The 15,929-nt window shown below is 36.7% G+C and overlaps 1 protein-coding gene across 1 annotated transcript; it reads left to right on the forward strand.

Moving 5' to 3' along the window:
• The first annotated feature begins 367 nt into the window (after nt 1–367).
• On the forward strand, nt 368–15,033 carry LOC139687520 (RCC1-like G exchanging factor-like protein). Its single transcript, XM_071584713.1, has 8 exons — nt 368–696; nt 1,120–1,289; nt 2,465–2,564; nt 3,757–4,072; nt 5,048–5,220; nt 8,500–8,661; nt 13,809–14,068; nt 14,432–15,033. The coding sequence occupies exons 1-8, from the start codon at nt 552–554 to the stop codon at nt 14,507–14,509; spliced, it is 1,404 nt and encodes a 467-aa protein (XP_071440814.1). The 5' UTR covers nt 368–551; the 3' UTR covers nt 14,510–15,033.
• The last annotated feature ends 896 nt before the right edge of the window (nt 15,034–15,929 follow it).

Raw genomic sequence — 15,929 nt, forward strand, 5'->3', positions numbered from 1 at the left:
TATCGAAATGCCATCGTAGTATACATGCAATGCACTACACATGCAGTACTCAGCAGAGAAATAAAATAAGTTAAAATTAATTTGTCGCAAATCATTTTCACCATAATTTCCCAATCTGAATACATTTCATCCTTGACCAGTGTCTGCCTCAAAATATTCACTTTCGTTATTTAATTATTATTCGCCTGAGTATGTATTATTCAAGATGAGAGAGAGTTTGCTTCAGATTAAGCTGATCCAGATTTACAGAAGATGTATTAGTGTTGGTATCATAGAAGAATAATTTTATTTTCCAAGTTTCTATCATGTATATGTTGGCCAATGCGTTTCAGTCGATTTATTTCACCAATTTATGTAGTCGATTTGTTCGATTGTTGGTTATTGTATTTAAATGTAACATTTTTTAAGTGATAAACATTCCTTGTGCCCCTAAACATTACGATAAGTTAAGTTTTTCATGTATTATATTCCACAGTATTATTTTCATTGTCTAATACTAGATGCATAACTTTAAGTTTTACGAAATTGAGTGACGGAGGTGGCTGCGTTCAATGCCGGTTGCGGTAAATAGTACATTTTCGCTAGAATTACATAAGATATTTTTGAAATGCCATAGAGAAATATTCCTGCGTAGTCTAAGAAACTACGGCAAGAGGCGTTATCCTGTAAATATTGAAGAAGCCGACGACTTGCCAGGTAAAATCAATCGTTTAAGGAAGTCTGATGCATGACTTCAATTTGTACATGCTAATTTTAAAGTTAATCAGGTTAATGAACTTGTATCCATTTCCTTTCAATGGTGATAATTCGGTGCTCTTTTGCACCAACTTTAGTTTAAATTTCAAAATTTTTAAGTGTTAGGATCATTGTAAGGGTAAAAAAATCATGTTTAAGTCTTGATTCGACTACCAGATAAAAATTGATGGCTGTCGAATTTGAATGTATTTGTAGACATTCTTACTGTTGAAGTGTTCATATAATCTGCGGTTTACCATGTAAGATTATGACTGGCAATTCATATTGTACCGATATAAATTCAGAATACTAAATTGTTAAGATTAGTTCAGAAATTAAGTGGTCAACTGCTATTTTATTATATTTAACTTATTGTATGCTTAGTTCATAATTACAGCCCTGGTGAATATGGAACCCATAAGGCACTCCGGGTATATGGCTGGGGAAATGGAGAGCATGGAGGTCTCGGTAATCAGATCCAAATACAAGGGAAACGGAGCCCTCCCCGGATGCTTCATCGCCCCTCGAGATTACATTTTGCAGAAACTCACAAGGTTGTGGTTCTCCATGTTAATATTATAACTTTTATAATCGTTATTTATTTTAAAGTGTGAAGAGAAATATAGCTTGTAGCAAGTAATATTGGCAGTTATGAAGTATTTAAGTGTAGCATAATTTTTTACAAATTATTTAAAAAGATGTATGCTTAGGCGAGGACTTAGATATCATATTCCAATGAGATATGACATTTTAAATTTACCAAGAGATAGGTTGTACGTCATGTTTGAGCCATTTAGTTTATGGGCGTAAAATTTTGATTCACCTGAGTGCCACCAAAGTGATGTAATCGGGGATCGGGATGGCGCGGTGGCAAACGTACAGGCGTCCCACCAATAGGGCCCGGTCCAAATCCTGGGGACAACAAATATTTTTCAGTGGTATCCTGATCAGTAATTGAGGTGCTTTGTGGAGAGCGCTTTGAGTGAGTACGACGACCGTCGGATGGGACGTTAAACTGCGGACCCCTTGGCGCCTTTCGACAAGAGTAGGCTAATGCCAACGCCGGATTTCTCTCCACACTTCCTTTCCCATCCATCCCTAATGATACGAATGACCTTAGCTGTCAGTAGCCTCCCATAACTACCACTATGATGTAGTCGACAGGAAGGTGAGCTGTACTAGTAACTAACTTAAATGTCACCAACAAGAAGTAATGAAATATCATGCACTATGGTATAGCTCCCAAAATTGAAAGCTAAATATTAATACATTTTAGAATGTTATTCTCTGACTTGTGGGTTGTAGTAGTCCAAGGGTAGAGCGTTGGACCTACTGGCTGGAGGGCCTGGGTTCGATTCCCGGGCAAGCCTCTCTGGGTACCAAGCAATATGATTTATCGGGTACCAGATCTTCCTGGGAAACCATAATCTATACAGGGGTAAGGAACTGGCCCCTACCCTGATGTGTGAATTTCACACGCCGTCGGGCTTAGTACTGGGTGAACTCTACTGTCACCTACCAAACTGACCTGATAAAACTGACAAACTGGTTGATTACTGTGTTTATGGTTGATTCTCTTCCTTAACCATATTGAAAGGTTATTACTGCTTCTGTACTGGGGCATATTTTTTATACCAACCTACTATGCACTCAAGTTTTTGTGAATGTAGGGGCCCTTTTATAACCAATACATTTCATTTTGTTTATTCTTTGTTCTCTTAATTTAAAGGTGACCGATATTGCATGTGGATATGGATTTTCAGCCTTTGCAGTAGATTCAAAGGAACACCAACTCTTTGGCACTGGGATCAACACTGATTCACAGATAGGTAATTATTTCTTTGCCTTATAATATTTGATTAATTGTGTTTTTGTCACCAACTGTATGCCTTTCAATTAATAATTCAGAGGTAAATGTTGCTGACTCTGCCATAAAGTTTCTTAAAATTATGAAATAATGCACCTGATGTGTGTATTAATGTAGTTGCCTCTTCTAACCAGAGAGTAAAGTGGTTATCAGCAAAACCCTAGGCTGTATCATGTGCTGTAATTCTCCTAAATTCTCATGTATCATATCATCACTAATTTTCTTTATCCAAATACCTTTGCTTCCCTTTATTTCCTGTTTTTACTTTTAATTTAGTTCTCTCTCCCTGTGTTGTCATCATATTAAATAAGCTATGAGGGAGTGCTCGCTTGCTCGTCATTTCTTGGGTGTGTATAGTCATCTCCTGGGCAATGAAAATAGATTATACCATCTATTTGATATGCTATTTCTCTCATAGAGAGAAAACTTTCCATTAAGTCTGTGACTTAATGCCGATTATGCTGGCATGAAAATGTGATATAGCCATATTTTTGAATAATTCACAATTGAGCCCGGTCAAAAATGGTTGTTCTTGTGAAAAAAACCGTTTTAATTTTCATATAAACATTTAATTTCCTGGTTTTCATGACAAAAGCTTATTTTTCTCATTAATAAGGTGAAAGACTAAAGCTAAAATTGTGTATCAAAATCTGTCACCTATATCCAGTAAGATTGCACCACCCACATATTTTTCCTGTCTTAGAAGTACATATTTCACCTGCAATTGTCAAACAAATTTCAGGCTAATTTTTTAATTGGTGTAAGAACTGAAAATTCCTACCCATTGGTTAACGGAGTATGACCTAGGATCACAACTGTTTATAGAGGTCTTCTTCACTCTCATTGCTTGGATTCTTGTATTTTCTTCTTTCGTCTATGAGACCTCTTATTTGAGCTGTTATCCATGGCTCCTTAGATATTTCAACATGTCTTATATCAACGATTAAATGTCTGTAACTACTTTATCATTGAGCAAATAAATTTTATTGTATTAGATTTTAATTAAAGAACAGTTTTATTTATTATGGGTCGTCAGGGTGTGTCTTATCACACAAATCTAAGAAATGTAGTGATATTCTTTCTGTCTCCATCCAAAGCCTAACTTAATTAATAGAATACCAATTTTGTTTAAAGGATATTCTATGTGATTTAAGGTTATCATGCTGTACGTCGTGGCCATCCACTTGGTCTTCTCCTGGCACCTGTACCCATAAGCAGGTTCCCTCCAGTCCATTCGGGCAAGAGTAGGCAGGCGTCAGATCATGTGGCAGGTCTGTCAGCTGGTCGTGCACATCTCCTTGTTCTGATGGCATCTGGTTCTGTCTACACTTTCGGGTCCAATCACTATGGCCAATGTGGTCACCCATCAAAGGAAACCAAAGAGCCAGGATCTTTACACATCCCTCACTGCATTCCTAAAGCACCAGATGGATCCAAATTTGTCAAAGTTGAGTGTGGTCAGGATCACAGGTCAGTTTCTTTATAACTGATGTATTCATTTATAACATGTTCTTAAACCAATCAAAAGTCAAATTAGAGTGAAACCCTGATTATATGCTCCACTATTCCATGCTCCTCATTATTTGTTTTTAAGTTCAAGCCAGTGTCTTATCAAAGAAATGCCCTCAAAATACTCCGGCATACGGATTTACCCTAATTTTAATTTTTCAAATCTTATTTGCAAAATTTTAATCTCTCCGCCCAGGTGGAGTTGAAAGCAATGACAGTTCAAATAAGGGGATCATTTAGGGTTGCATGCTTACACATTCCCTTAGGCCATTTCTAGGGCCTGCCATGCTTCTCATGCTCTAGAAATGTAGCAGTATTTTTGAAGTGTAATTGTGTATTATTGTTTGAAAAGGTATATTAAAAAGTCCTTGAATGATGCACATTGTCAGAGTGCTTGTTAAGGCAGTTTGCAATGCTTAATATTTGATGTACATATGTTTTAATTCTGCTAAGTTTGATAGTTGTCTAAGGTAATTCAATGTATTCAAACTTGGTTTTGACCATTTCAATGTATTATTTCAATTCTGGAGCTAAAAATGTCTCTATTATTTCTGAGCCTTGAAATTCAATTGAGGATAAGAGTCTAAAAAGTCATAAATTTCCAATTTTCTTCTTGCTGGGCCACCCCATTAATACTGTCCATATTCAGCTCTTGATTTTGCTTGCAGTTTATTGTATCTGTGAAAATGGGGGGAGACAAACTATTGGGAGTGAGAAAGGAAATTCAAGACAGACCTATATTGTGGGACACCTCACATATTTTACTTATTTGTACGTTTTGTAAACATACTGGCTCAATGAGCCTTGTTTTCTAAATATGCTCCCTCCCATTAACTTCCCTTCTGAAATGCTCATGTCTATACCATTGTCATTGTGTTGGGTCTCAATAATCTTGTGTATTTCTTTCTTGGGTATGCCTGCCTGTGATTGAAACAGTCTATTCCTGACTGAGAAGGGGGAGGTGTGGGGATGTGGCTGGGGTGCTGATGGGCAAATGGGTCAAGGAGACACACTTTCATCTTGGAAGCTTCAGCACCTCACTGGTGATTTCAAAGGAAATAAAATTGTGAAGTTGTCTTCAACTGCTGACACAATCCTAGCTCTTTCTGGTATGTGCTGCATTTGTACCTTTATATTTCCTCAATTTATCTGTTAGGCATTTAAGTACACATAACTTATCCACTTGGTTGCAAGTATAATTATTGTTAAATTTCAAAATGGCAATGGTCATCTATCAATACTTTCTAAGCGGGTGTAAATTCACAATTTTTATGTATAGTTTTATTTTATATTCTAAAGGAGAATAACCCCTTCCAGTATGTAGTACCTACTTGTGCGAAAGATTTGCCTTGTGTGTGTTATTAGTTTCAATTTAGAAGTATACATGAATGTGTCTCTTCTTTTCAAATGTCAATATGCCAACCTGAACAGTACAATATACAACCATAAATAACTCAACTGAATGAAAATAAGGTAAAATCTCATTATTTCAACCTCGCTTATTTCAAAATATTGTGTAATTCAAAACTAAAAGCAATCCTTGACCTAAAGCATACAACTTTCTGTGCATTTTAAAATAAGTTCAAACTGGCACATGACTTTAGCCTTTGGAGTACCCTAAAGCTTTAACCTGACTAATGTGAGCAGCAAGTATGCCAATTATAGTATATCCAGTACATTAAAGGTATTTTGTTTCCTAGAATTAAGCGCACCATATTCCCCCTTTGTTGTTTCTAGCCAGGGACATTTTTCATCAAGTTTATCATTCATTGACAGACAAGGGATTGGTAGATGTGGAGCTTCAGGTAAATCATTGTCCTCATATTCCCCTCCTGTCATTTCAATACCTGTAGTAGAATGCACTACGGGAATCCTAGTAAAGGAAATCCTTACACTTATGACCCCTGAATACACTTTTAGAATTTCTGTTGGTGGCTTAATAGAGTTCTATTGGTGATTTCAAATGGATGGGGGAACTTGGCATTGTAAACTGTTACCTTCTCTTCTTTGGGTGATTATGACCTTCATCCTTAAGCCCCTTGTCTTAAGAGTCCACCCATTTTGTTTCCACATTCTCTCCAAGAGCCAGGCTCCGAAGACATCATGACATTGACTACTCTTTTGTCTACCCAATCCATTGACAGGGTAAAAGATTTAGTGAAAGAATATAAAAATAATGCATGTACTGTAAGTAATTTGATAAGTTAATGTTCAAATACGATGTTATAATAACTTTCTGTTTATAATTATTGATTAATTGCTACTTTTATTTTATTTTGCTGACATTACACTTATGGCATGGTTAGGTCAGTCAACAAATTTCAGTTATAATTCACACCCATCAATAGGCATTCAATTTCATCTTTGTATTTATTGGATACTATTGTAGAAAGTACGAGGGTCATCCGGAAAGTAGTACCCGTTCGTGAAATAAAGACACAAAAGTAAATATTAACAAACATAAAAAATTTTATTTGAAAGAGGATACTTTAAACTACTTCTCAACATAATCTCCAAGCAAATTAAGGCATTTGTCATAACGTGTGACAAGTTTCTGTATTCCTGCTGCATAGTCCTTCGCCGCCAGCTCATTGAGATACGCGAGGGACCCATCTTGCACAAATTTTTGCATAATGCAGATGGTGTTTAACAATTTCATGAACAATTGTTCGAGAAACATTGGGAAAATGCTCACAGATGTCATCAATTGTGACGCGCCGATCGTTCCTCACGAATTCGTCAACTGAGCTCACTAGTTGGTCTGTAATGACAGACGGTCTCCCCGAACGCTCATCGTCGTGTGTGTTCCCCCTCCCCATGTTGAAGTTGCGACACCACCGCCGAACAGACGACTCGTCCATTACATTGTCTCCATACACCTCCTTTAATTGGCGATGAATATCACATGGGCAAACGTTTCTTGCATTGAGGAATTTAATCACTGCCCTCACTTCACAACTGGCGGCGTTCTCAATTTTTTTAAACATTGTAAACAATCACAGAAACAACACAGGCAATGCTAGCGTCACGCAACTTGGCTCAGAGAAGGCAGACAAGCCACTGAAGCTATCTGACCTCGTCCAGCGGCTACTCGCGTCGTCAGCACTTCATGCGGCACGAACGGGTACTACTTTCCGGATGACCCTCGTACTTTCATTGTAAAAATGGTGAAACAAATGGAATTACTAACTTTACCAGTCTGTTTGCTTAGTAATTTAATGGACAAATAGATCATCATGATTTAATTTTCCAAATATGGTATTGTTAGAATTTTGCTTTAAATGGGTTAGTTGCAAATTAAGTAGTTTATAATTCATTTTATTTTTGCAGTGTTGCTGCTGGAGGATTCTTCTTTTTCATTACTATTGGCATTAATTTTTTCATTTAATGATCTCGAAGGGATAATTTATAAATATCATGAGTGTTAATGTCATTTTTATTTCATAACAAGGCAAAGATCAATGCAGTCAATTGAATTTTCACTTATCCTGCCACCATTAAGCATTAACAACTATAATAATTCTAATCTCTATTTTCCAGAGAATTTTCTTCTTCACTTCAGGTAAATTGATTCATCTCATAATCTGTAGTATTAAAATTACATGAAGTATGGGAAAAATGTGTGTGAATTCTTAATATGAGTTTATTAGAATTGTCGCTTATTAGATAATCACAAGATAGTAGTTTTTCACTGCCAATAATCTTCATAATTTTATCTTAAATAAAGCAAGCAGTGGCCTATTTGAGGTCTAATATATAGTATGCACTTGGCAATTTTTCTTACTAAATAAATACTTTTTGTAGTATGCTCAGATAGGAGCCCCCAGAAAAAAAACTGCATGGCATACATGACTCATGGGGTGGAAAGTTGTAAAAATAAAGTCTATTACTCCTCTGTAAGTACTGCTCCTCTGAAAAAACTGCTGGCATATTACCTATATCATACAGATCTTATATATGTTTGAAATGCAATTGAGGCAGCTGACTGTCTGCACAGATAGTATCAAAAGCTCTGCATCTGTAACAGCTCAAGAACTGAGCATCATAGACACAATAGATCGGTAAAATACTGTGAAGCCTTTCTCATTGTAAAAGGAACTCAGACTAAATGTAAAAACTCAATTTTTTTAATATTATAATAGCATTTCATTATCCTGCTTTAATTCTAATCTGTCAAACACAATTTAGATCCCTCTACTGGTAGAGATTTAGCATTCATCCCAGAAACAATGAAATCATTTTCATCATGCTTTACCAATAACCTAAGTTTTTTGTTCTGTGTTAAATTAATGACATTTCATTCCTGTTTTGTGTGATAATTTTGAGTGGTGTGCCTTATGTATTGTTTTGTTTTGTCTGATTCCACATTATTTCAATTTCAATTGCAGAGGATGGTGAAGTATTTGGCTGGGGAAACAATGAATATGGTCAGCTCTTAACCATTAATCCAACACCTCAGATATCTATTCCTAAGAAATTGAAATTACCTCCTAATGTGGGACGTGTGAAAGATGTTGCTGCTGGAGGATCCTTTTGCCTCGTTACTAATGGTATTTCTTTTTCATTTTGCATATCAAAAAGTGATCATTATTAAGTGCTTTAAGTATTTCTGTCATATTTATTTTACCTCAGAGCATATATCATTGGAATCAGTTGAATTTTAAGTTTTCCCCTCACCAAATGTCTCTGGGCATGTATATACAGAGATTATTGGAATTATGACAAATTTGTGCAATGTTTATCGGCCAAAGCAGGGGTTTCACAACAATTTGAATTATTTTATTAGCCTTTCATATTTCCGAAAATACTTGTTGTCTTTCATTTTGTGCATGAAAAAAAATCTCTTGAATGATTTGACTGGCTGATGTTCTAACTTGCACTCTTTCCACATTGTTCATAAGCAACTCCTCGATGGTTATTACAGCTTGTGATACATAACTGGAAGCATCAGAATACTTTGGGCACTCCAATATTACAAGTTAATACTTCTCCAACAGCATTTGCAGATAAGAACTTCATTGATGCTAAACTCAGAAATTCCTCTACAACTCACAATCATGTCCCAAGTTACAAGGGTAATTTAAAAAGTTCTTGGAATGGAATAGAAATAAACAACTTAGCTCATGGAAACTTTTTTATTTTTCAATGTAGTCTCTCTGTACACTAATGCACTTGGTCCAGCAATGTTCCTATGTCTTGATCCCATCTCAAAAATTACGAGGGTCATCAGGAAAGTAGTACCCGTTCGTGCCGCATGAAGTGCTGACGACGCGAGTAGCCGCTGGACGAGGTCAGATAGCTTCAGTGGCTTGTCTGCCTTCTCTGAGCCAAGTTGCGTGACGCTAGCATTGCCTGTGTTGTTTCTGTGATTGTTTACAATGTTTAAAAAAATTGAGAACGCCGCCAGTTGTGAAGTGAGGGCAGTGATTAAATTCCTCAATGCAAGAAACGTTCGCCCATGTGATATTCATCGCCAATTAAAGGAGGTGTATGGAGACAATGTAATGGACGAGTCGTCTGTTCGGCGGTGGTGTCGCAACTTCAACATGGGGAGGGGGAACACACACGACGATGAGCGTTCGGGGAGACCATCTGTCATTACAGACCAACTGGTGAGCTCAGTTGACGAATTCGTGAGGAACGATCGGCGCGTCACAATTGATGACATCTGTGAGCATTTTCCCAATGTTTCTCGAACAATTGTTCATGAAATTGTTAAACACCATCTGCATTATGCAAAAATTTGTGCAAGATGGGTCCCTCGCGTATCTCAATGAGCTGGCGGCGAAGGACTATGCAGCAGGAATACAGAAACTTGTCACACGTTATGACAAATGCCTTAATTTGCTTGGAGATTATGTTGAGAAGTAGTTTAAAGTATCCTCTTTCAAATAAAATTTTTTATGTTTGTTAATATTTACTTTTGTGTCTTTATTTCACGAACGGGTACTACTTTCCGGATGACCCTCGTAGATTTCCTTCAGGCTTGCGAAATGCATGTCTAATTTGGCTATTAGTTCTTTGTTTGAAGAGAATCTCCATCCACCAGGGAAAATTTTGTGCTAGGGGAAGAGATGGAAATCTGATGAAGTCAAATCAGGTGAATTTGTGCCTTAGTTCACGTATTTTTGTCGAGGCAACGACATGTGTGTGGGCATGCATTGTCTTGATGAAAGACGACTTTTTTCCTTGCCAAAACTGGCCTCTTTTCATGTCTTTTGCTGTAGTTGGTCCAGGAGGTTAGCGTAATATTGTCCAGTAATTTTTTGACCTGTGGGAAGATAATCTATCAGCGCAATCCCTTTTGCATCCAAGAAAACTGAAGCCATTACCTTTCTGGCCCACCGTATTGAATTTGCTTTCTTTGGTTATGGTGAATGAACATGTTTCTATTGCTTAGAGTGCTGTTTTTTCTCTGGGGTATGGTAGTGTACCCAAGTATTATCTGTGGTCTCAAACCGGCCCCAAAAATGTTTTGGGTGCTCTTAAAACGGGTCAAGCATTCTTCAGAAATTTCCATTCTGATACAGTTGTGATCCTGCATAAAGAGTCGCGGCATTCATTTAGGTTATAATTTTCTCAAATTCAATTCCACTGTTAAAAGGTGACCTGCCCATTCAGATGACATCCCTACAGCATCAGCAATTTAACGCACTTTCAGTTGGCAATCCTCCATGACCATTATATGCAAGTTTGCAATAATTTCAGGTGTAATGGCACATTTTGGGCCAACTATTACGTGTATCATCATCTAAGCCGTCACGACCAAACTTAAACTTGTTTGTCCACTTGGCAACGGGTGAATATGAAGGAGCAGAGCCCCATAAAGTGTTCTGAAAGTCATCATGAATTTCCTTTGCTTTCATATCTTTCTTTATGAAGTATTTAATGGCTGCTCGAATCTCAATTTTTCCATTTTCCCAAATCACTACTTGGGAACAGCAATCTCTTCCCAGAGCGCTAACATGTTACGTGTTTACTCATAAATGATTACCTATTACTGCATGGGAAAATTGTTGCGCTAGCACTGACAACTGGTGGTGATTCTGAGAACCTTTCAAACTACCCTAGTACTATAATCTAAAACATGTGGAAATACAAAGAGAACCCAAAGATCAGCTAATTTGTACTTGACAACATTGTAGGCAGCTCTTGAGTTTCTCCTGTAAGATTATAGTTTTCCTCGTTAAAATCTGTAATCCTATGTCAAATAAAATCTTAGAGTCATTACAGAATATGCATCTAATTTATCGACCAGATTCTTCTTTCACTACATACATACGGCTCTAGATTTGAGCTCTGAGATTAATTTCCTTCTTTGTAACCTGCAGAGTGAAATCTTAGTGGTAGTAGTATTTAGGGGAGGCGACCGACAGCTGAGGTCATTTGCACCATAGGGGATGGACAGGAAAGGATGAAGGGTGGAGAGAAACCCGGCGTCAGCCTACTCTTTACGAAAGGCGCCAATGGGTCCGCAGTTTAACATCCCATCCGACGGACTGCGTACTCACTCAAAGTGCCCTCCACAAAGCAACTCAAGTAGGGATCGAGATACCTCTGAAAAATATTCAACACCACCGGGATTTGAACCCGTGCCCTCAGGGTGGGAAGCCAGTACGTTAGCCCCCGCACCATCTCAATCCCCCCAGTGAAATCTTGGCAGCATACAAAGTATGCACATTGGCCATTCTTCAGCACAACATTGTCCAGAGAAAAATAAGCAACATAAATTGACTTTTCTTCCTACAGTTTGAAATAATACATGCAATCATTGCTATCATTATAAGTATCAGTAATCATATGGAAAAATATGCAATAAAGGGTTCAGCAAAAATATTTTAGCAAGTTTTTTCTGTTAGGAGTCCACTTGAAAATTACGGCGTGAAATAAATTCATACTTAACTGTCTGAAATGAAGTAATGAACTCAAGGGATGCTTTGATAATTGAGAATAGAACCCACCTCTTACTAATCCCATTAGCATTGGAATTCACACATCATGGTAGGGAGCCAGTTCCTTTCCCTATGCCACTTTTGGTTTTCCAGGAAAATTGGGTACCCAAAAAAATCACACAGCTTGTATGAAGGTATAGGTACCCAGATATATCAACAGTAATCAAACATGGGCCCTCTATTCAGTATCCTAGCAATCAACCCTCTTTGACTATCATGCCATTATACTAAAGCCAAGGTATTAATAAACTTTATTGCTGTAGCATGTGAAGGAAACGTCCCGATGAAGAAAATTGTTGTAAATTAAAATGTAGAAATGCAAATCTGTAAATTTACTGGAAATTTTGAGAATATGTACAGGGAAGGTGTAGACAGTATTGTTGTAAACCTTTGCAACCATTATTGCTGGGCACATATACGTGACTAGAAATAAAAATTAATGACAAAGAGACTAGGGGTGTACAGCAAAGTACTAGTGGTCCAGCCAGGCTAATGAAAAACATAACCACCGAAGTCACATTTGGTGTTACCAACACCCAATGTGCCATAGTTTTAGAAAAGTCAGTCAAACTCTAAAAAGAGTGCCTGAATCATAAAAATGTTCAAATGAAAATTATCTAAAAGCTTGAAAACTCGGCTACTGAAGGAGATACATCATTTTAGGGAAAAGTAAGAGAAAAATGTGACAAAAGAGTTCAGAGTGTCAGAGAAACCCCACCCTGACTGCTAGATTAAAAATTGTATTAATCCGATAATTTTCATGCAGTTGAATTTTAAAAGGTTTTATATTTCCTTTTCACCATCATTAAGCGAGGTACTTATCTCAAGAACAAGCAAAGATTTGTATGTGCAAATCACTAATGATCCACTCATGTATTCTTCATAGATAGTAATGGATCAGATTTGGATGAGGAAGTAGGGTCCCTGCAGAAATAGATATTGGTCATTAAATCTATCTATTGCTTAAACATTAAATTGCTTCGGTCACCCAATGCTTTTTGACTTAAGAGGTTTTGGAAGGTAGGATGTGCAACGTTACCAAAATGTGTTATACCTCTCCCACTTACAGCATACCTTGCTAGTGGTAATGGCACTTTATTTGTCAGTTTTGATATATTTTCTCTAGCTTGCTGCAAGTAAAACCAAACCAAACCCCAAGTAATACCCATGTTCACTTCACTTTCTATTTGGGTACTAATACCAAGGTACTTAGGTTCTTAAACAAAGTAGTATCCCTCCTTAAAGGATCTTGTTGATAGGAAATTTATCCTATCCTATTATATGACATGCCATTATCCTCCACCACTGAATGGCATGTGCAGTGTACTGTCACGCCACCATAACTCTCTTCCCTTATCTTTTAACTGGTTTTGTTCTGATACTGGCCTTGGGATGGAATTTTTGAATTTGTGGAGGGCACCACTTTGAGTGAGTATGCTGTCCGTCGGATGGGACGTTAAGCTGCAGACCCCTTGGCGACTTTCGTTAAGAGTAGGCTAATGCCGATGCTGGGTTTCTCTCCACCCTTTATCCTTTCCTGTCCATCCCCTATGGCGCAAATGACCTCAGCTGTCAGTCGCCTCCCCTAAATACTACTGGAATTTTTGAAGGATCTCATTACAGCGGCAGGCATTACCTTACAAAGCAAATTAGGGAAATACTAAGTAAGAAGTTTTTAAGCTATAAAATTTAATTGAAGGGCAATTCCATCAATAGCTAACATGTGTTTTTTAAAATTATTTTAGTGTCCGGTGAAGTATTTGTTTGGGGATATGGACTATTGGGGCTTGGTCCATCTGCTGACTATTCCCAGAAACCACTACAAATCCCACCCACCCTTTTTGGGGCTGGTGTGTTTCAGGAAACACCTAAAGTGGAGAAAGTAGCAGCTGGTCTCTCATATTCTGTTGCAATTTTATCAAATGGAGACATGTATTCATGGGGCCATAACACCCAAGGATGCTTAGGCTTAGGGCACAGAAAGGATCAGCCTTTTCCATTGAAGGTAAAGTATTGAAATGTTGCCTTTATTTATTTGTATGTGCTTACCTTGATTTTTCAAGTTTCATTTGGAATATTTTGAGGATCAGTAGCATCTAAAATCCATTGTTTCTCATTCACTGTACTGTTATTTATAATTTATATGAATATGGGTAACAGAGTATAGCAGCATCAAATGTAATTCCATTTATAGTACAATGAGTATGAATGACACAATTATTAAAACCTAGAATTTTATTTGTCTAAAGTTAGTATTGTATTGCATTTTGAAAGCTGCTGTATCTATTCACAGTTGAGCAATATATATTCATATTTTATTAATTTAAAATGTGATTTTCATTCCATTAACATAATTAAAATTTTTCAGGTGGCTGTGGGTGCTGAGGTCATTAAGGTTAGCTGTGGAGTTGATCATCTCCTTGCACTCTGTAGACCATTTGCATAGCGATGGGAATGTGTACTGCTATTCCAAGAAGTATATCTGAAAGTATTTTTGTAAATAATAAGTTTACCTCATTGATGATGTATGCAGTCCAGTATGTAGGAATTGGTTGTGTCATGTACAGTCATAGAGACAGTTGTATGATAGTAATACCTATTATTAAACTTTTAATCTCAATGCCTCCCATCGTACCTTAAAAACTTTGCTGAATTATTAAATACTTTGAATCTCATGGGAGCCATAATATTGTTAGTTATTTTACTCAAATAATGTGAAGAATAACAGCATGTTGATTCGTAGTAACATGGTAATGGATCTTTAAGGTTTGATTGAACAGATGAAAATTCTTTATAATGGTAAATAATAGGTAATTAATTGTGTGATGTTTACATTATGTATGAGGAAATGGATGGTAGTAATTATATAATGATGTCTTCTTTTTGAAAAATATATGTTGACCGATACATTTAGTAATATTTATATTGTTGGATGTTTCTAGCTTCAAGTAATAAAGTATGTATGTTATATTTTGTTCTCCTTCATTTACACTTCAAGGAATGACATGATGAGCTAGGCAAATTTTGTAATGTGAAAGTGTCTTGGAATTGGAAAGATATTTTGTTGGGGAACATATATTTCACACTTGACATATCCCATTTACCTGAAAATGCATGACACAAGATTGCTTTCCAAAATCCCCTCAACCCTGCATGATATAAATGGGACGTATATGTATTTGTATTGGTCCATTGCAATTAATAATGCATATGAGAGGTAATGTTAATGTGTGTTTTAGCAAATATTTTAACTAAAAGTGAAACGAAGTATGAAAAATGGGAATGTAAATTAGCAAAAAATAATGATCTGCATAGTGAACTAAGTTTAAACTGAAATTATTGAATTTTAAACTGTCAGTCTTCATTACTTTTTACCTGTATTTACTATGGTATGCCTGTGCGTTTTCTTTTGAACTTTTTGCAGTGGCATTTTAACTTGGTGAAAAGAGCATTTGACTATAATACCAGAATTTCCTGGATTCAAATGTTAGGGTGCATTCAAATGAATCCACAGTGTGTGATTTTCTGGAACCCATATGTTTTTAGGAAAAAAGTGGCTATTCTCTAATAAGAATTGTCCTCTGGCAGTACAATGTGTAATTTTTGACAAGTACTGGGTTTAAGTGCAAAGTTGTGTTCTTCTATCTGATCTCTATCTGATCTATTCATTCACTTGGCTTTAAACTTTAGTTTAATACAATTAGGTACTACCCGTTTTAAATCTATGTTTTATGTTTCCTATCATGAAAACCCTCACATTATCCTGCATAGCATGTGACATTTGGGTTGCCTATCATCTGTATATTTCAGTTGGGTGACGTATTAGGAAGATAAAATGTTCATTCTGCCCTGAGTTACCGTTCGAG

Source organism: Hetaerina americana, unplaced genomic scaffold (genome assembly GCF_022747635.1).
Source record: "Hetaerina americana unplaced genomic scaffold, ioHetAmer1.1.p SCAF_2, whole genome shotgun sequence".
NCBI classification, from domain to species: Eukaryota; Metazoa; Arthropoda; class Insecta; order Odonata; family Calopterygidae; genus Hetaerina; species Hetaerina americana.